The sequence below is a fragment of the Lipotes vexillifer genome, unplaced genomic scaffold, assembly GCF_000442215.2.
Source record: "Lipotes vexillifer unplaced genomic scaffold, Lipotes_vexillifer_v1.1 scaffold1051, whole genome shotgun sequence".
Taxonomy (NCBI): Eukaryota; Metazoa; Chordata; class Mammalia; order Artiodactyla; family Lipotidae; genus Lipotes; species Lipotes vexillifer.
In genome coordinates this window covers 260235-281073 of record NW_006785088.1, presented here as the reverse complement: position 1 = coordinate 281073, position 20839 = coordinate 260235, and the positions used below count along the sequence as shown (strand labels likewise).

Here is a 20839-nt window from a genome sequence, read left to right as displayed (position 1 = left end):
TTTTTGTGGTACATGGGCCTCTCACTGTTGTGGCCTCTCCCGTTGCGGAGCACAGGCTCCGGACGCGCAGGCTCAGCGGCCATGGATGGCTCACGGGCCCAAGTGCTCCGCGGCATGTGGGACCTTCCCGGACCGGGGCACGAACCTGTGTCCCCTGCATCGGCAGGCGGACTCTTAACCACTGCGCCACCAGGGAAGCCCTGTATTTCTTTTTAAGGTCTGTCCTCTGTAGGCTTTAAATTTGCTGTGCCTTCTGTCCAAACCTCCTGGATCTTAAGTTGAACTGAGGTTGGTTTTCCATCCCTCTTTTAGTTATTGTCACAAATGTTGGTTCCCTGTTCCTGAGAACAGTTAAGAACTTTGAAATGTAGCCAGGTAACTCCACCTTCCCCATTTCTGCTAGCATTTGCCAACTTACTAAGCAATCTTTATTCACACCAATTTTGCACTAGTATAACCAGAAGATATGTCTACTTTAGTCTGCCAATAATTTACTGAGTGTTTTTGCATGTTAGCTAATCTCTACGGTCTTCATCTTCCTCATCTATATAAATCTGTGTTGGACTATGGCCTCTCAGGTTGCTTAACTTCTAATATCTGTGATTTTAAAGTATACCAAATTACCTGTAGAAATTTTAATTCAACATTTAAAATTAAATAAAAAGCAGTGATTCAACTTTGCCTTTCTGAGCTATACCCAGGACTGGTATTATATGTACTTGTACAGTCATCTTAGTAATGCAGATATGGAAGAATTTCTTTACTGTAGGACTTCTAAATAATTGTTGCCTCAGCTGCCGCACTCCTGGGGTGGAGGCATTGGGAGAGCCACCCAGTTACTGGCCCACAGATAGACCACCACAGCTCCTGCACACGGGCTTCCCCAACCAGACGTAGCACCCCTGATGGCAACAGGGGCACCTGGAGGACATGCTTGCTCTTTTCCTCCACATGGTTGCAGCCACTCACAGCTGGCAGATGCTTCACCAGAGTCACTGTCTTGTGATGAATGTTATGTGTGGATCATAGCACACATGGACTTTTAACACTACAGTAGTTTAATGAAGCCCTTTTAAAGCATACTCTATGTTCATGGTACTGTGGGGTTTACAAAATAAATAATTCACATAGCCAAGAATTATTCCATAGTTAAAAGTAAATTATTTCATTTCAGACATCAGTTTAAACTAAACTAAAAAAAAAGGAACTTGACTTCTATATTTGGGATTACACAACCATACCCTAAATGTGCATCTCATGAAATCCTTTGTGTTGCCTTTCTTCAGGTAATTATCTACTTTGTTTCTAGGTGAATGAAATTTACCATGATGAGTCCCTGGGAGTGCATATAAATGTGGTTCTGGTGCGCATGATAATGCTGGGCTATGCAAAGGTAAAATGTCTTACTATATGTCAACTGTGAACATCAAGGACTGGATTAGCAAACAGATTAGATTGCTGAAGCCATAACTAACATTCAACGTAGGCATATCTCACGTAGACCCCAGTTGCTCTGAACTGAGAGGAGAAAACTGCCCCAATGAATGGAGATCTCTAAATTTGAGTAGATAATGAATGATTTTTGTGCTGGTACTATTTGCTGTGTTTACCTCTGTTTTATGGAGTTGGAGATAATTATCCCGATTTTGGCATGAGTGTATGAATGAAAATGAATGGATACCATTATAAAAAAAAAGAATTTCCTTAATCTATCATCGTCATCAAATTTATGATTCATTTATTCTTCCAAAACATCTATATTGAGTGCCTACTATGTGTCACATGCTTTCTAGGTGCTTCAGATATATCTGTGAAGCAAAATAACAAAGATCCTTACCCTCTTATGATTTCTTGAAAGCAATATGTGAAATATGAGTCTTTTTGATTAAGAAAAGTAAAGCACACGGTGAATATTTTTTTTATTTAAAAGGGCATTAATCTTTTTGAAAGCAAAATGTTGGGTCAAAATACATACAATAGGCATTTTTATGTAATGTAACTTTAGCTGGCTTTAAAATGATGTGTCCCTGTCCTTGGAAATAATGGAATGGAGGAAGTGGTCTCTCCCTTTGAGGAGAAAGCTTAGGGGAAGTGACTAACTTGGCAGCTTTCTTGATGTTTAAAATTACATGTCCCCCCTCCCATAATTAATCCTCCTGATTATGGAATACTAATGAAATTATGCATTTAGCAAACAGGAAAAAAATCCATGTGTTTGCATTTTATTATGTATGAAAACTTATTATTTCTGGTGAGAGGGTGTCATTGATCTTTAGTTTATCCCACAAACCTGACCTACTTTGTGTCTCCAACACAATGCAAGTCAGATCCAGATGGAGATGTTAACAGCCTTCAGTTGGTTATTAAATCATTTGTTTGGAGAAGCATGTGTTCAACTATAATAAACCAAACATTTTTCTTAAGAATGTAAACACTGATAAAAACATTTGCTGAAATGTAACAAAGCTGTCAGCCGGTCAGCCAAGTAGGGACTAATTTGGGGTTCCAAGTTCAATTTCTCATTCCATCAGAACTTCTCGGGGAAGTATGGCTCCTGGGTTCTTGAAGGATGGGGCCTTTCCCTCTGAACTTTTAACTCCTGACAATAATGTAATAGTAGAAGCATTCCAAGGAACGTCAATCCATCTCTTGGAATTGCAGGATATGAGTACACCCCTCTTCATTGCTGTGAGGTTAAAAAAAAGGGTAGGTTTTTTTTTTCAGTGTGAGGTTTATATAATTTGCTCCTCAAATTGAAGATTCCACCAGCTTTGCCAGCTCATTGAAGAACTTATATTCTTCCTGTATGTTGATTAATTTTGGACCCCCCCCCCAAAAAAAATGGAAACTGAAGATCTTTCACTTTAACATCCCTGGGAAAAAATGTCTCATGCCCAAATCTTTCCATGTATCCTCTATTTTTGTTCTTAATATTTATGAAACTAAAAATCTAAGCTAAATCAGGAATTCTTACTAGAATTTTTACCCAGTTGATTAATATCGAGTTGCTTCACAACAGCAAAAGAATCTCAGCGTCATGTATTTCCATTAATGGTGTCAGCCACCTTTCACACGGGTAATATTGATCATAAAGGTATCCCTCATGGGCATGTAGAATTTCCAAATAAGTATTTATTTCCAAGTAAGCCCCCGATAATATTATTGTACATTATTTAATTACTGTAATCTCAAATGTTAATTTCAGAGAAAGTTATTAAAGGAAGCCTTTGGGAAAATACTGTGTATGTCTTTAACATATTGTTTCCTCCTAGTCCATCAGCCTCATAGAAAGGGGAAACCCATCCAGGAGCTTGGAGAACGTGTGTCGCTGGGCTTGCCAACAACAAAAATCTGATCCCAATCATTCTGAACACCATGATCATGCAATTTTCTTAACCAGGCAAGACTTCGGACCTGCTGGAATGCAAGGTATTTCCATTAATATGTAGAAGAAAAATTAAGGGCATGACTTTTCAGGGAGTCTGTTCAAATGTTCAGATCTCTACCATCACTTTCCTCCATGCATCAGCCAAGCATACACTTTCTGTTGCTTCCAGTGACTTCTGTGGAATTTGCAATGCTAAATGCCACCTAAATACCATGATAAATTACACTCTCCTTTACAATAATGAGTTTGCATCTGGGGTACGGAGGGGATGCTGTAAAATGTGGTGTGATTTCCACTAACTGTTTGGAATGGGAAGGGAGATGCCATGGGAAATGTCTGCTGCCAAAGAGCTTTCTTCCAAAGTCAGCTTACATTTATCTAATACATTCTGATGTAGACTTCGGAAAAAATTAGACTGACCGTTTTCTTTTCAACATTGGTGGAATTTCTGGCTCCCTTCATCAGTACTGTGATATGAAGGACCATTCACTACAGCAGAAAGACAGAGCTTAGTTGGTGGGCAGAACAGAATGGTAACCCCAGGCAGTTCCTTCCCTTAAGAGAGGAGAAAATGCAGACCCAATGAATCTTTTTAGAGCCCATTACCTGTGGCTTTCCCAAGAGAATGTGGTGCAATGCTAGCAGAGAAATAATACTGCCTCTGTTTCCTGAAAAGCTTTTTTTCCCCCTAGGCAAAGGTCCAGTAGTAATTCTTAATGGGTTTTCTCATAAAATGAAAATGAAAGTAATTGTTATTCTCTACAGGATATGCTCCAGTCACAGGCATGTGTCATCCAGTGAGAAGTTGTACCCTGAATCATGAGGATGGTTTTTCATCTGCTTTTGTAGTAGCCCATGAAACTGGCCATGTGTAAGTCACCACTGACAGCTATAAAGCAAAAAAAGAAAAAAGAAAAAAACAAGGTCTTTTCTGTCTGCTTCTCTCAGTATTGTTCATACTTTGGGCAGAGTGCATGCCAGCATGCAACTCTCATCCCTTGCCAAGTTTGAGGGGCTGAAAACAGTGAAGAGGTCATGCACTGAAACTAAATGAGTGACTCTGGCTTGCAGAGACACTCCTGGGCTTTTCATAGCTATAGAATAAAAAAGGCATTTGTGTCAGATTGCTCTGTTTCACCGTGTCTGTGACTTCTCCACAAAAGCCACATTAACTTAAAAAACACCTATTTTCCTGTACTTATTTTCAAAACAGAAATGATGCCAAAACCATGGCCCCTATGATGATTCTTACCAGTAAGGTCTCGCTTTGTGTTCTAGGCTGGGAATGGAGCATGATGGACAAGGAAACAGGTGCGGTGATGAGACTGCCATGGGAAGTGTCATGGCTCCTTTGGTGCAAGCAGCATTTCATCGTTACCACTGGTCCCGCTGCAGCGGCCAAGAACTGAAAAGATACATTCAGTATGTCTCCTTCTGCGTGTCATGAGAATGTTATAGTAGAAATACAGATGTGAAACTGGCTCTTAGGACCTTGATCAGAACCAAACTCCCAGGGAATGAAAACTTTTGTTCATGATGAACATTTTCTTGTGACTCAGCTTTTGGCACAATTCCACAATGTAATTGCAATATTTTAAGCCATGAGCCTAGAATTTAAGTGAATTTTTTTACTGTGATTTCCTTTTAGTAAATTCTTTATGGAATCTTTGACTAATGGTCAAAGTTGATTTGAGGAGGGGATGGTCATGCAATGCCTGCATAGGGTACCACCTATACTCCATAACGTAGGGGTCAGGATCTGCCCTGCCACACCATGTGCGGGTTCAGCTAGGGACACGAACAAGGTTGTCATGGTTCTACTGTGTTTCTAAGTATGGTTGGCTTATTTTCCTGGGATGAATAAAGATGAATGGTCTTTTACTAAATGGAGCTGAAACTAAAAACCTTAAAAGGTATGCTTTTGTAACCTTGCTTTATGATCTGATGAAATTCCCAAGTATGTAACCTAAGAATACTTTTTCATTGGAACATGATAAAAAAATGAACATTTAACTACATGCAGTATTTTCCTTCCTACAGTTCTTATGACTGTCTCCTTGATGACCCTTTTGAACATGACTGGCCCAAACTCCCAGAACTTCCTGGAATCAATTATTCTATGGATGAGCAATGTCGTTTTGACTTTGGTGTTGGTTATAAAATGTGCACTGCGGTATGTTACAGTCAATTTAGATTTTGCATATTGAAATCTACTTGCTTAGCTCCTGTTTGGTGACATTTACAGACTCACTGGTGCAAGAATATGAACCAACAATTTTGTGTTTGCTATGTCAGTACATGCTAAAGCTAAGTGCTTTAATTATACTATCTTATTTAATCCTTGTGACAGGCTAGAAGGGAGTTGGTATACTTTTATTTTACAGATGAACAAGCCAAGACTTACAGAGATTAAGCAACTTGCTTAAGTCACACATCTGGTAAATAGGGCTTTTTATTATGTTGGAGAAAACTTTATTTGTTAAAGCAAGAAAAAAAAGTATTTCATCAAAAGAAGTTGATCTGCTGTTTGAATTCCTCCATATGCAGATATATACAGATATTTGGTTTGTTTGTAAGGTATACATGGTCAGCTCCTAATGACCTGCGGTAATGTTCTGACCTGAGAATTCTAAAGGTTTGGCTCACTAGTGTAGAAAATTACAGTTTCTGTGTTAGGTAATAGGAATTAGAACAAAAAACCCAGATCTAAAATGAGTACTAATTAAAAAAAAAAAAAAAGCTATGACCATGAGTCTGTATCTGGATAATTAGTGGTGTAGTCAATGAAGATGTGGGTAGACTGGTGTTTGATATATATATGTATATATTTTTTAATTTATCTAAAGAATGATAAGATATTTACTGTTAGAGAACAGATGAGGAAACAGTAACACAAATATGTGTGCTTAACATTGGGATATTGTAATGTAGTGTTTTAGGAAAATGAAAGACATTCTTAAGAGTGAGAAAACTAAGATTCTGGTCTGTCTCTGTTACTGTCTTATCGTACCCATAACTATAGTCTTACCTTATAACCCATATTTCTCAGCCATGGATTGTTATGAAGATCAAATATATGGAAAGTACTTTATAAACTATATGAATGTATTGTATATTTTTTTATACCTGGAATACATTATCTTACACAGAAAGTTTGACAAATATTTTCTTTTTTTAGTTGGCTCATTGTGATGGGCATTTTTATTATTTATTTTTGACTCGTTCATACATTCAGGGATAAAGAGAAGCCATTCTGATGGCTTGAGAGCTGCAAAACCACTATAATGTTTTCATATTTAAAATGTTCATAATAATTACTCATTCTTTTAAAAATCCCAATATTGTCTGTTTGAAAACCATAAGATAGAAATGGCATAAAAAATAGTAAAAGTCAACAGAAGAATCCCAGACAAATCATTGTTTATCAGTGTTATTTTAGAAAAGTGGAATGAAAGTATTCTTTACTTGGAATTCTTAGGCAGTGTTTGTTTGTTTGTTTTCTTAACATGCCACAACTTTGACTGTTAACTTGAAATTAAAATATCCAAAAAACATGACATGAAGAAACTGTGTAGAAGGTGTTGTTGGTACAAGTTATTCCATCTCTATGTCGCTGAGAGTTCGGTTTTTTTCTCTTCTAGTTCCGAACCTTTGACCCATGTAAACAGCTTTGGTGTAGCCATCCTGATAATCCCTACTTTTGTAAGACTAAAAAAGGACCCCCACTTGATGGGACCGAATGTGCTGCTGGAAAAGTGAGTATAATCTATTTATACAATAAAGATTTAAGATACGTTGCATAATAATCATCTTTAAATAACATGTATCGTCATTTTTAAGAAAACCATAGTACATAAAGTTTCATTGTGGGAATGCATGAACACTGTGTACAAGTTTCCTATAGCTGCTATAACAAATTACCGCAGACTTAGTGGCTTAAATCAACAGAAAACTACTCTCTCAGTTGTGGAGGCTGGAAGAACAAAATCAGTTTTCACTGAGCTGAAATCAATGTGTGGGCAGGATGATACTCTCTCCAGAGGCACTAGTGGAGAATCTGTCCTTAGCTCTTCCAGCTTCTGGTGATTGACTGAATTCCTTGACTTGTGGCTGCACCACTCCAGTCTCTGCCTTTGTGGCCACATTGCCCCCTTCTCTTCTGTGTATAAATTTCCCTCTGCCCCTCTCTTATAAGGATACATGTGATGGCATTTAGGGTCCACCTGGATAATCCAGGATAATCTCCCCATCTAAAAATTCTTACTTAATTACATCTGCAAAAACTCTTTTCCAAATAAGGTAACATTTACAGCTTTTAAGGATTAGGACCTGACATCTTTGAGGCCACTGTACAGCCCCCTACTGATAGAATAGGAAGCGGCAGCTCAGCCGAGTATCTGGGCCCTAATGGGATTTGATTTACTTGCTGGCATCCCATTCCTTGTGAAAGTTGTCCAGAAATAAAGTCATGTGAACTTGTACAGAAGATTTGGCCTTGCTCTTTGGGGAAAGATGCCCAGAAGTTTCAATCTCAAGTTTCGTAGTGAGGATCAAATGCTCAGAAACTGGCCCAGTGCCAAGCTACACTACTCAGGAGGGGAAAGATCATGAAACCCAAAACAAAGGGATGTTAAGAGCTGAAGTTGAAGAGCTTTGACTAGTTTGGAAATAAGATATTGTAGATAGGACCAAAACCTGGCAAAGAAGATGTATATAGCTTTTAGGTCTTCTGAAGCCCTTTAAAGCTCTATTTCGAATGTGTATAAACTGTACTTGCTATGAGAATTACAAACATGATAATAATAATAATAAAATCTCCCATTATTCACGTTTAAACTCTTAGGCACTATGCTAAACTTGTACCGTGTGTTGCTTTGGGAAAATTCAGTATTACAGACTTCTGACTGAAAAAACAGAAGCAACGAGTTGATTCATTTTTGCTTTATGAAAAAGGTATTCTGTAAACCAACTCTGAACGTCCAACTTCCCTAAATATATTTGTGTTATGTTTCAATTTCCCAGAGTTGAGTTTTAAGAAACACTTTCATTGTATGTACGATAAAAAAGTGAGTCAAAATGTTAGAAGGGAAAAGAACTAACACCTTTTGAGCATCTGCTGTGTGCTGGGTACTGTAAGCTCTAGGCCTCTACAGTATCCATGTTTTAGTACTCCCCACTTAGTTTTTCCGGTCAGAGAGTCTTACACTACTCATGGTCCTTTCCGGGTCCCAGTTTTCCTCATCAGAAAGGTAAAGATTATATATCTCTCAGAATCATTGTGAAGGAAAATTTTAACAATTATGTACAAGTGTTTTGAAAGTTATATATGTTTTAGATATGTTATGTTAATTATTTTCTAAATTAAGACATATGGTTTCCTGTCATTATTTTAAAGGGGAGCAGATTGCCCTTAAAAAACTCCAGTTATATAGATAATGAGGGATGAAGGGTAGAATAGCACCTACTGGGCAAGTTGGGTGCTCAGATCATCCTTATTGATTATGATGTTTGATACTCACTGGTAAACGTGTCATTTAAAACCTTGTCTGAGTGAATGTTATTTTTTAAATTTTATACTTAAAAATGCAAGTCTAAATTACCCAGTGTACAGGGCACTGCTTTGAGATAATTTTAAGTGTATTTTTGCCTGAAAAAGAAAATAAAAAAGAAATGAGTCCTTTGCTTGGTGATCCTTGTATAAGAACTTCAGCTTTAGCATATGCGCGATTTTCATGATTGCTTTGTGTCATTTCCCTAAGTGGTGCTATAAGGGTCATTGCATGTGGAAGAATGCTAATCAGCAAAAACAAGATGGCAACTGGGGATCATGGACCAAATTTGGCTCCTGTTCCCGGACCTGTGGAACTGGTGTTCGCTTTAGAACACGCCAGTGCAATAATCCAATGTGAGTATAACTCCTGTCATTCTGGTTATTGGGATAGACCAGAAAATGCTTCAATATCATGTCACTAATGCTCTGTTTCTTGAAGTACATGTGAAACACAGAACATGAAAACTAACGGTTTAAGTTTCTACTTTGGGTAAATCCCCATTTATCAATCTTGTGAAGAGTAGTCCATGGTTAAGATTAGAGATTGTTAAAGAAATTGCTGTTTAGGAGGATTAAGGAGCTGAGTGGGGAAAGCAGATGGCTGTGCTCTTAGAACCTGGGCACTGAGGCTGTGAGACCCGCTGGAGAAAGGACAGGCCTGCCGGCAGGAGCAACACCATCCAGAGGCTCCCTCACTTCCGAGTTAGGAGAAGAATATGCTACAGAGCTGGTGACGGGAAGATGGTGAAAGAAGGCCAATGAACTGTTGGGGGAAAAGTTATCCTTATAGTAGTTAGAACAGCGAGAGTTCACCGTGAGCCACACTCTGTTCTAAGTGTTTTAAACATGCTAACTCATTTACTCCTCACAGTGTTTCTCTGAGGAAGATTGGATTATTATTTTCATTTTACATATTAGGAAACAGAGGCATAGAGCTATGATCAGTGTTTCTTTGGGTTGCTTCTACATGTTTTATACACGATATAAAATATAATTTTCCTGAGACCATATACCTGTTTTTTGTTTCTTTATATACTTTTGCTGTGCATTTAAAATACACTGTTTGAAAAATACACTGCTTTAAAATATACTGATTTAAGTTGAGTTTGGGAATTCCCGCCCCCGAACCTCAGCAGGGAGAGGATAGTGCTTTTGGAAAGGGATTGAAAGTAGGAAGTATGAGTTCATTCACTGTACTGGCAGCTCAGAAGCCTTGGCTTTCTGTCCTCCAGCACTGTGTCTGCAAGCTTCAACTGCTGGACCAGAGCCAAAAGGCCTTTTAAAATGTTGTCTTTTCTTTAGGCCCATCAATGGTGGTCAGGATTGTCCTGGTGTTAATTTTGAGTACCAGCTTTGTAATACAGAAGAATGCCAAAAACACTTTGAGGACTTCAGAGCCCAGCAGTGCCAGCAGCGTAACTCCCACTTTGAATACCAGAATACCAAACACCACTGGTTGCCATATGAACATCCCGACTGTGAGTAAGATGCCCTCGCTTTTCCTGCTGTGTGGATGGTTACTTAGAGCTTAAGCTTTGTCAACACGCAATCCCTTGGACTCTTGATCTCTACTTGGTAACTTAGAAAACTTGGTGCTTATAGGGGTAGGTCCTCCTGGGTTTCCAAGAATAAGGCTAACACACGCCTTTCTCTAGAGAGGTGAGAATTATGGCATAGCTCCTGGGAAGCAGCATTGCCACTGTCACTACTGGAAAGACAAGTAGAAAGCAACGCCTGGGAGAGATGTTGAGTCTCCTCATGCAACTGAAATCCCTCTACTAGGAAATGCTTCTGGAGTACTGTGATCCTTCCTTTCTGAATAACTAGAGAAAAATATAGTTATTTTACAACCAAGTCAGGAATAAGACAAAGACCATTATTTAATAACAAAAGGCACTTCATAACCTTTTACTTTTGTAGTGTACACTGGTTATCAAGAAATACACTTGGAAATTCCCTTGTCATGTTTCACTTCTTACCCCTGAATTTTTGGTTAAATCTGTTCAAATGGGAACTTCTTGACATATTTCTTACTTGAGTGAATAAAAAGTAGTTACAGAATTATTGTGATATAATACACTGCTGAGTTCAGATTAAAAGCTGTTTTAAAGGAAAGATGCATATGTGTAGGAATTCAAAATTGCAATGCATTATTTTTATTTATTTTGGGGAAGTGAGTCACATAACTTAGATTTAATTAATGAGATCCTGCAAGAAGCAAAAACTATACTAGGCCTTTGAGTCAAACAAAAGAGAAACCCTAAGACGGGAAAGAGATGGGAAGTGAGTAGACATGAGACTATTATAGGGCTGAGGAGAAAAGTGGCAGAATCTAATTACAATGGGATGAGTGGGAATACAGAAATGAGGATGGGCAGAGGATGCACATCTTGGTATTTGGTATAGACTGCAGGGTTTTTTCCACCAAGTTGTCATTCTGTGTTTGGAAAACAAAATTGGGGGGAAAATGAAATCAAAGAGTAAGTCAGTGCTTGGCATATAATAGGAATGTAATAAATTTTGGAAAGATTCACACTACCATGGTGAAACTTTTAGTATTAAACATATATTTAGTATTAAACATATATTCATTTGCAGAACAGACAGTAGTTGGACTTTTATATTACTAATGCTTACAGTATTTCAACTTCTGGTCATCTTATACAAGTTCATTAGACCACTGATCATTGTTGCAATAGAGTTCTGAAAGTTTAATTTTGAGATGTGAATGAGAAATGAGGTCATGGCACAGATGAAGACAGGCAATGAAACTATAAAATTGGTAAGCTTGGTCTATGAGAACCTATATGAGCAAAGAATCTGAAAAAGAATAGATATATGTATATGTATAACTGAATCACTTTGCTGTGCACCTGAAACTAACACGCTGTAAAACAACTATACTTCAATAAAATTATTAAAAAAAAAAAAAAAGAGAAACCCTTTCAGTGCTCTAAGTGTCACTAAAACTAAATTGATGCTGAATGAAATTTATTGAACAGCTGTGGTTAAGTCTAGGGTAGCCAGCCATATGACCTTCGTTGCCTGGGACAGTCCCAGTTTATACCTATTGTCCCTGTGTATATTGTTAATAGAGCCCCTTTTCACTGTCAGAATTATCCCAGTTTAGATGTCAAAGTGTAGGGTCGCCCTGGTTTAAACAAATATGCCAAGTATGCATACTTTTCCCCTACTCTTTATTTATTTATACAATTTGTTTTCAGGAAACCACATTGAAACTGTATATTTTACAAAAAAAAATAAACTATACTGTTCAAATATACCATTTTACATAAATAGTCGACTTAATCCTCCATCTTATGCAGCCAAGAAAAGATGCCACCTTTACTGTCAATCCAAAGAGACTGGAGATGTTGCTTATATGAAACAGCTGGTGCATGACGGAACGCGCTGCTCTTACAAAGACCCATACAGCATATGTGTGCGCGGAGAGTGTGTGGTGAGTTCAGATTGCTTCCCGCAAAGCTTCGTACAGTAGTGTGCAATTCTACTTTTCCTTTCATTCATCTGCATATTTTCAAAAATATTTTAACTCTTATCTGAGATCACATTACAATGAGAATCTATGAATAGTTCAGTAGCTAAGCTAAATTGGGAAGAAATTGCAATTCATCAAATCAAACTTTGGTCACCGGCAAAATCAAGATTTAATTAATTTTCCTAATTTCCAGCCAAATGCATTTTTGGCGGCTTCCTCTGATACCTCAAGGCTGGGAATACAACTTGGGAACCATGCCTTGGCTTTGAGTATATTATAGTAGCCATCCACTAATACAATACCAAGTCTTTTTTAAAAATTCAATGCTAAATGTGTTTTATCGTTTGTTTAAAAGATGATAGAAACTTCTCTTTCTCCCTGTCTCACCTTCCAATTAATTCTTAGTTTAAACACTGAGTTCCACATCAGAACAAAAGTACTAGTGAAGATGCAAAAACTGTCTTTTGCCCATTTAATCTTTTTTTTAAATGCAGTTTACTTTTTGTTCATGTTCACAGGTTAAAGTGATAAGAAATTATCCTTATTAACCGAACACATTGCTCCTGTCTGATTCGTTTTCGCTTCAGCATAACTAAAGTGTTATATAAAAGAATCTCAAAATTCGCAGATGCCTCATAGCTGAACAAAAATTTCTCTGAAGTAGAATCTGTGTTTTGTTCATCTTTCACCTCCCACAGTATCTGGTGCATTAAATGTATATGTTGTCGGTATTTTCTCTGCTCACTCTCATCCCAAACTTATGAGTGCAGTATCATTATCATTATCCAACACTGATTTATATTAAGGACCTACCCCAGTTCAGAAAACTTTTCAGTAGTTCCCTGTTAAATTAATGTGAAAATATAAACTCTTCCTGATATTCAACGCCTTCCACAGCCTGTGATTTGCAGATCTTTCACTATTCTTCACCACTATACAACACTAACTTTCCATTAGTTTAGGTATGGTTCACATATCGTTATCTGAACCCACTTTTGATGACTTCTATGGCTCTGTTTTAATCCCTTTTTATTCTTGAATTGCCTTTCCACACCGTCTGTTCCTTCAGGGCACTATGAAAATCTCCACCACATCTGTGATGTTTTGTCTCACATCCCTTACCAACTTGTAAAGTCTGTACTAATAGACAACTCACTATTTTAGTATTCATCTTTATAAATATGAAGGCAACAAGGGAGAAACGCCTCTTAATTTTGTCTCCTTAGCATCAGCTACAACTTCTGCGTTCCATAAATGTTTGATGATTGCCTATGTATGACGGGGGAAACACTTCATTAGACCGAGGGAAATTTATACTTTACTGCCCAGAGTACAAGTCATTTTTATTTTATAGTAGTTCTTTAAAAGACTGAGGGATTAAAAATCAGAGATAGAGAGGAATTTTGGTTCCTGTCTGTGGGCCCATGATGAAACAAATGGTGTATCATTCTCCAGGATGCTGACCTTTACTTGGCACGTTAAAATTAGCTACATTTAATATCTTCTCTCCCCAGAAAGTGGGCTGTGATAAAGAAATCAGTTCTAACAAGGTTGAGGATAAGTGTGGGGTCTGTGGAGGAGATAATTCCCATTGTCGAACCGTAAAGGGGACATTTACCAGAACACCCAGGAAGCTTGGTAAGATGCGGTCTCTTGTGAATTCAGTATCCTTCTCCATGATTTGCATTTGTCCGAGACTTCTTTTAGGAACGCCGCACTTTCTCTATAAGCATAAAAAGATTAACTGCTGATTTATTTTTACTCAGATTACCTTTGAAGGAATTATTTTAATGACTTTGACAATTCATACTTCATAGTGTCCATGATAAAAAATGAATCTACTAAATGTAGATAAGGAACAAATAAAACCAATATCAATTATAGTAGTTAGTTAAAATCTGTGTTTTGTTTAATTCTGTGTCCTTAATAAAATGCATTAAAGCTAATTATTAGAATTAATGCTTATTTTGAATTTTCTGTTGCACATAAATTGTTGATCAGAAGTTTAAAATATTATAAAACTTTAAATACAACTTTAAAAATATTACATTTATTTTGCTTCTTTTATAAGTGAACAAGTTTATCCTATTTATAAACCTATAAATCTAGGGTCTGTATTTCACATAATATTTACAAGTTTATATCAAACAAGTTTGAGGAACATACAACCAAAAAATAACCTGAGGTATAATTGCTTATGTGTTTGAATTTCTCTGCTTGTTACACAGTCAATGGCCTGGACTCAGGCATGTGGTGAAGGTTCGTCAGATGGAACCAAAAGCAAATAATATGCAAAATTATTAGTATTTTCATAATAATTCATTGGAATTTTCATAAGACTTAGATATAAACATTGATTGCTGAATAATTTCTTTAAATTTGTAACAAATATTATTCAGTTATTCCACAAATTTATTGGACAAATGTCTCTGAGAATTCAGCATTTAAAGATAAATTTAATGTGAGGCTTTCCTTGAAAAGCTTCTCTTACATCCAAGATATAGTCTCTTATAGAATAACAGAAAACAAGATAAAACAAAACAAAAACAAAGATTTGGTTTACTTTGAGCACATTGTCATAGCGCTAATTTTTCCTTTTAGAAAAATAAGAAGTATAAAAAACTGCTCTTTATCCAAATAGAGTAATTCTCTTAGTTCTTTTTACTCCCATTATACCCCAGGTGCACAGCTCAAGCCATTTCCACACATACCAGCTTTGCTCTTTGATATATTTAGAGCTAGGCAGAGGTAGTTGACTATATTCTAATGTGTTTTTCTTAAGCATTCCCTACTCTAGTTACTGATATCTTTGCTATTCCTGTGTGATAATTTACTATGCTTTGTACTTTGAAAATTGTTAAAAATCAAATATTGCCATTTCTGGCTGATTGTATTATTTTAATAAAGCAAACAGAATTAGAATTATATACATATACAATGGTTTTGGTGGAGTAATGTGATTTTCTCCATCTTAATGTGAAATAATTTACCGTGCTTTCTTTATTGCAGTTATGTATTGTTTGTTTAGGTGTAAAATAATTAATTTTTTTTATTCCTAGAGTGAATGAATGTAAAGAAAATGGTTTTTACCATTATTATCCATTCTACATTATGTGTAATAAAAGGCAGTGATATTTTTTTTCAGATACCTCAAAAATTATGCTAAACCTGTGAATCAAGTTCTGAAGAAGAGAAGAAAGCTTTAATCAGTCATACAGATTCAAACTGTTTGAAGATAATCTAACATCCATTTCTTTGAACTAATGTTATCATTGTAGTTATTCAATAGACTAATTAACCTTTTCCAACAGGGAAAAATTTAAGCAAGAGGTGCCGTAAAGAATTCAAGTTGCTGGAAAATGAAATCTGCAAGTATTCCAACTTCAAATCACCTATAGCATTTCTCATTCACGCTTAGTCTTACTTTCATTGACTATTAACAGTTTACTGGCATTAGCTAACTGTTATAAATGCATTTTGACTTCAACATATAAAATTATGGAACATATTTTATATATTACCTAGTAAATATATATACATAGCTTATAGTATAGTCAATGAAACAGCAAGACTTTGATAAACATGAACCCTCCACTAATTAAAGACATTCTATTTAAGGGAAGATGAGAGGCGCCTTCACTTTACCCAAAGGAGCTCGTAATATTTCTCTTGCTGAAACAAGGGAAGCTAAAAATGTACTGGGTAAGTTGTAGCAAACTGCAGAAAGATGGGCATCCATAAATGGCATCAAGCTGTTTTGCTACACTTGGCATCTTAAGCATGTTACTTCCAGCTATTGCACTCAGGCAAACATGGTACATTTCAGGTACTGAGTATCACCCAGGCTCAGGTGCTGAAAACCCTGACCCCCATTTAGTTAAGACACTAATAAATATTGTAAAAGAGTTAGGTAAATCTACACAAAGGTAATAATTGTCAATATAGGAAATGACAGAAAAACAGATTTCTTTCTGATTCCATAAGCAATTTTGTATTTATAACTGAATTTCTGTCAATACTTGTAATATATGAATTATAGGTTTCATGATGTAATGAAGGTGTATAAGTTGCATAATCTTCCTATATTCATTTTTTTCTTACAAGCGAGGTAAAACATCTTGGTTTCTCTATTTGCCCTGATTATTGTTGATTTATGGTTAGGATCTTAATTCTAAATGATCTTAAGATAATTTTTGGGACACGTGTTAATACTAAGAAAGTTTGTTATATAAGACAATGACTGCAATACGATTGATATGTGATTTTAAGACCGAAGACAAACTATTCAGCATATTGGTTTTGTGATTTCTCAATTAGAAGATTGAACTTAGGGTACGTATAGAGGCAATGCACAACATAACCTGCAGACATATTCCAACCAAATTTACAGCACATATTTTAAAACATTCCCCTTTAAAACTTGTTTAAAGCTTTCAAATTAATTGCTGATCACAATATAAATGAAAGCTACTCATGGATTTTTCTTTTGTAATTTCTTTAGAATAAAGCAGGTGTTTAAATCTGAAGATACTTCATTAATTAGAAGTTTAGCTGTTTATACTTGCCACTTAGGCTTTTAAAATAGTATATAGACAGATAAAATATATCAAGAATTTCACGAACTAATTGCACTAAAAATGGACCCCTATTCAAAAGGATGGCTTAGAAAACTAAAATCACATCGGAGGGACACAGGGGAGTAGAGTGTTTGCCTGAATTATTGTTGACACAATTTGTAGGTCAGCACAAAATAAGTGACTAATGAGTTAGAAACTAGATTAATTTTTTTCCCTCAACTTAATTAAAAAAAAGATTCCTCTGATCTTATGCCAGATGTCACAAAAGCTACCAATGCTTTGAAATTAATTTCTGAAACTGCTTCTTTCGGTTTATGGATGCCCTCTTCTGCACACAGGAGCAGTTAGAATGTAATGCCTGACTAACCATGGTTGTTGCTTTTGTTTTCTTCTTTGCTCCCTCCAATATTTACTACACATGCAAAGGGTACCTTAAGATGTTTGATATACCCCCTGGTGCTAGACATGTGTTAATCCAAGAAGACGAGGCTTCTCCTCATATTCTTGGTAAGTGTTTCTGTCTGCTGGCTCTGCTTTAACATGCACTGAAAACATAGAAACGTCAAAGAAATAATATATAGATAGAGATACATATGTATGTATCTCTATCTATATTTACACATAAAATTCAAAACTATATGTAAATGCATTATTATGTGATTTTTGTTGGTCATTTCTCCCAACTATTCTTTCTCTAAAATAAGAAATATTCAAAACTAGAGTTTTAACTTTTGGTGAAACCTGGGTTGGTTCATCATGACATGAGGGAAAAAAATAATTTCACAAGTTTGAATTTGTTATGCATTTTTGCTCTGTATTTGGAGATGAGAAAAATAAATGTTAATAAAATGCACTAAATTAATAATATCAGAAAAATTTGCCATATTTATGCTGACAAATTAGTTCTGATATTTTGGTTGGTGCCATACTGCATGCCTCTTCTTTTAGTGCATTTTAAGTTCTTTGACTGAAAAGCAACCACATCTGGATTTTACTAGTCCAATAAAAATTTTCCTGATATCTGTTATGTGTCCAGTTTCTGACTGGCACATGCAGATTCATTTTCTGCATGTTTTCTGTTTATTATCTGCAAATTATCCTGTTTATAATTTCTAAAAGAAGATTCTTTTCCTCCTTTATGAGAGGATCACGTAGAAATGTCACTCTAAAGGGGTTTGTATTCAAAGTGAACGTACAAATGTAAACATAGCTTTCACATATTCCTTGAGCTATAAAAGCACTAAGAAGATTTCTGAAACTGACACATCTGTCAAACCTATGAAAATTTATAGTACATTACTTTTCTAAACTTATGTAACTTAAAAAATGGATTGTTTTATGGTGTTTCGTAGAATTTTTTTCTTTTTGGTATTTAAAGTATATTCACTACTAGGTTCCAAAATAGTCTCTGCTGTCTAGCTGTATTTCTTTCTCCAGTAACTGAAATTCCCTACTTTTCATTCTAGAATTCAGATTATTCTCCTTGGAAAAATTAGACTAGTTTAAAAATTTCAAGGGGAATAAATGCATTTAACTAAAATTACTCATGTTTTCTGCACATTTTCGGTAATGGTAACAACTTTTGAAATTTTATTTCCTAACATCATTAAATGCCGATGTACCTCCAAACTTTAAAATCCCGTTTGTTATTTTTTATCCATTAGAGAAAGCATTTTATTTTATAAGGTATAGTAAATCTATAGTATATTACAAATTCTATCACCAGTAAAGAGCTCTTCCTGGTTATATAAGTAGGTAATGTGACCTTAGAATTTTATAGAATTTTATAAGGACTAATTGTTTGTTGGTCTAAAAATTAGTTCAACTATTTTGAGTACCTATAATATTTTGCCTTAACTTGAAAGAGATACACAGTAAAAAAAAGACATTATGTTATATTCTGTCCTAGCATAAATCATTTGTATTAATTGTTGTGGAAATAGCCATTATTTTAAAAATATTTCCACCTTCCTAAGGAAATGTATATGACGAATGGGTTAGAAACTGTTGACCTCTTCGGCAGTGTTTTCAAATGGGAATATTTGTTAATTTTTATTTCTTATTTAACCATCTTGCCACTGTTTTTAACTGGTTAGGAATGCTTCTTGAGAATTTTGAATGCCTAATGAATGAAGTAGGAGTCCTATCAGAAGTAACACTCATTTTGATTGCTTTGATGCTCATAAACATGGTCTTTCATTTATAGAAGGGGATAGACTTAATATGGATCTTCAAAGCTGTAATATGATAAAATAAAGTATGCCGGTTACTCATTTTTCATCCTTCAGCAATTAAGAATCAGGCTACAGGCCACTATATTTTAAATGGCAAAGGGGAGGAAGCCAAGTCGAAGACCTTCATAGATCTTGGCGTGGAATGGGATTATAACATTGAAGATGACATTGAAACTCTTCACACGGATGGACCTTTACATGATCCTGTTATTGTCTTGGTATGTGGCATTACAGGCTCACTATGTAGTTGGTTTAGTTTACATTTTTATAATTAATTTATCTCACAACATGTTTACCTTGTTTTTTATAATTCCATGTATGCTCCCCTCTTTATTCTTTGGGCAGTTTTGTCATATATTTTATTATCTATATGTTATAAACCAAATAATACAGTATTATGATTTTTGATTTTAGTAATCAGTTATGTTTTAAAGACAAAAAGAGAAAAAATAGATTTTTATATTTAGCCTCATATTTACCATCTCTGATGCTCTTCGTTTTTCTCTGTAAATCTGATTTTCCATCTAGTATCATTTACCTTCAATATAAAGAACTTCCCTTAGCATTTCTCGTGGTGCGGGTATGCATGCTAGCAAATTATTCTCTCAGCTTTCAATTCTCTGAAAACATCTTTATTTCACCCTCATTCTTAAAGGATATTTTCACTAGATATAAAATTGGGGGTGGCTAGTTTTTGTTTTGTTTTTTTCTCTCAGCACTTTAAAGATGTTTTTCTGTTGTTGTAGGGAGTTCCAGGAATTTGGGGGCTGATCCAGGAAATAGATATGACCATGAGGTGGCAGTAGCACCCACACATATTGTTTGGGTGATACCTTAGCAGGTTTGCTTATGGGGCCACCATCAGGAGGGAGACAAGGGCAAGATAACTCGTGAGGGAAGGGGAACTCGAGAAGGGGTTTATGTGTCCAGGTGATGTCACTCAGCAGCACAGTGGGGAGACTCTGGGTCTGAGAACTCCAAAGGGTAGCAGCAGCAGCTTGGAATCCTGATAGCCACAAAGTCTTATTTATAATTAGTGGATTTGGGGTGCAAAGCAAGCAGGCTCCAGATAGCTAGAAATCTACTTTTTTGGGCTACATTTAAAACAACTGGATACATGAAAATCTGAGTTTGGTGCCAGCTGGCTTTAGAGCTAATGGGTGGGTCTTAACTTGCTGTGAATACGACCTAGGGCCCAATATACAGGAGCTGTCTTTGACTCATTTATGTAGCATTTGTCTTCTTGAAGCTGTTATTTATGATGAGAAGTCAACCTCATTTAGGTTGCTGCTGTGCATTTAATGTGTCAGTTTTCTCTGGCTGCATTTTAGAATTTTCTCCTTTTTGTTTTGGTTTGGTTTATTTCGTAGTTTGTCTGTGACATGCTTAGTTTGCGATGTTCTTTGTATGTATCTGGCTTGGGGTTCACCAAGCATCCTGGCTCTGTAGGTTGATGTTTTTCACCAAATTGAGGTAAATTTTCCATTATGTCTTCAAGTTTATGTTTTTTTCCCCATCTCTTTCTTTTCTATTCCTGGGACTCATTTACATGTATGTTAAACCAGTTGAAATTCTTCCACAAGTGTCTTA

The 20839-nt window shown here is 36.0% G+C and overlaps 1 protein-coding gene across 1 annotated transcript in view; it reads left to right on the top strand.

Annotated features, from left to right (window-relative positions):
• Positions 1–20839, top strand: part of ADAMTS3 (ADAM metallopeptidase with thrombospondin type 1 motif 3) — a 298193-nt gene that overhangs the window by 257506 nt on the left and 19848 nt on the right. The window contains exons 6-17 of the mRNA XM_007457205.1: positions 1310–1393; positions 3273–3429; positions 4154–4259; positions 4667–4810; positions 5429–5561; positions 7030–7143; positions 9148–9293; positions 10242–10417; positions 12266–12399; positions 13953–14076; positions 17442–17522; positions 19304–19467. Coding sequence (XP_007457267.1) covers positions 1310–1393; positions 3273–3429; positions 4154–4259; positions 4667–4810; positions 5429–5561; positions 7030–7143; positions 9148–9293; positions 10242–10417; positions 12266–12399; positions 13953–14076; positions 17442–17522; positions 19304–19467 — 1563 coding nt within the window. The remainder of the gene's footprint in view (positions 1–1309; positions 1394–3272; positions 3430–4153; positions 4260–4666; positions 4811–5428; positions 5562–7029; positions 7144–9147; positions 9294–10241; positions 10418–12265; positions 12400–13952; positions 14077–17441; positions 17523–19303; positions 19468–20839) is intronic.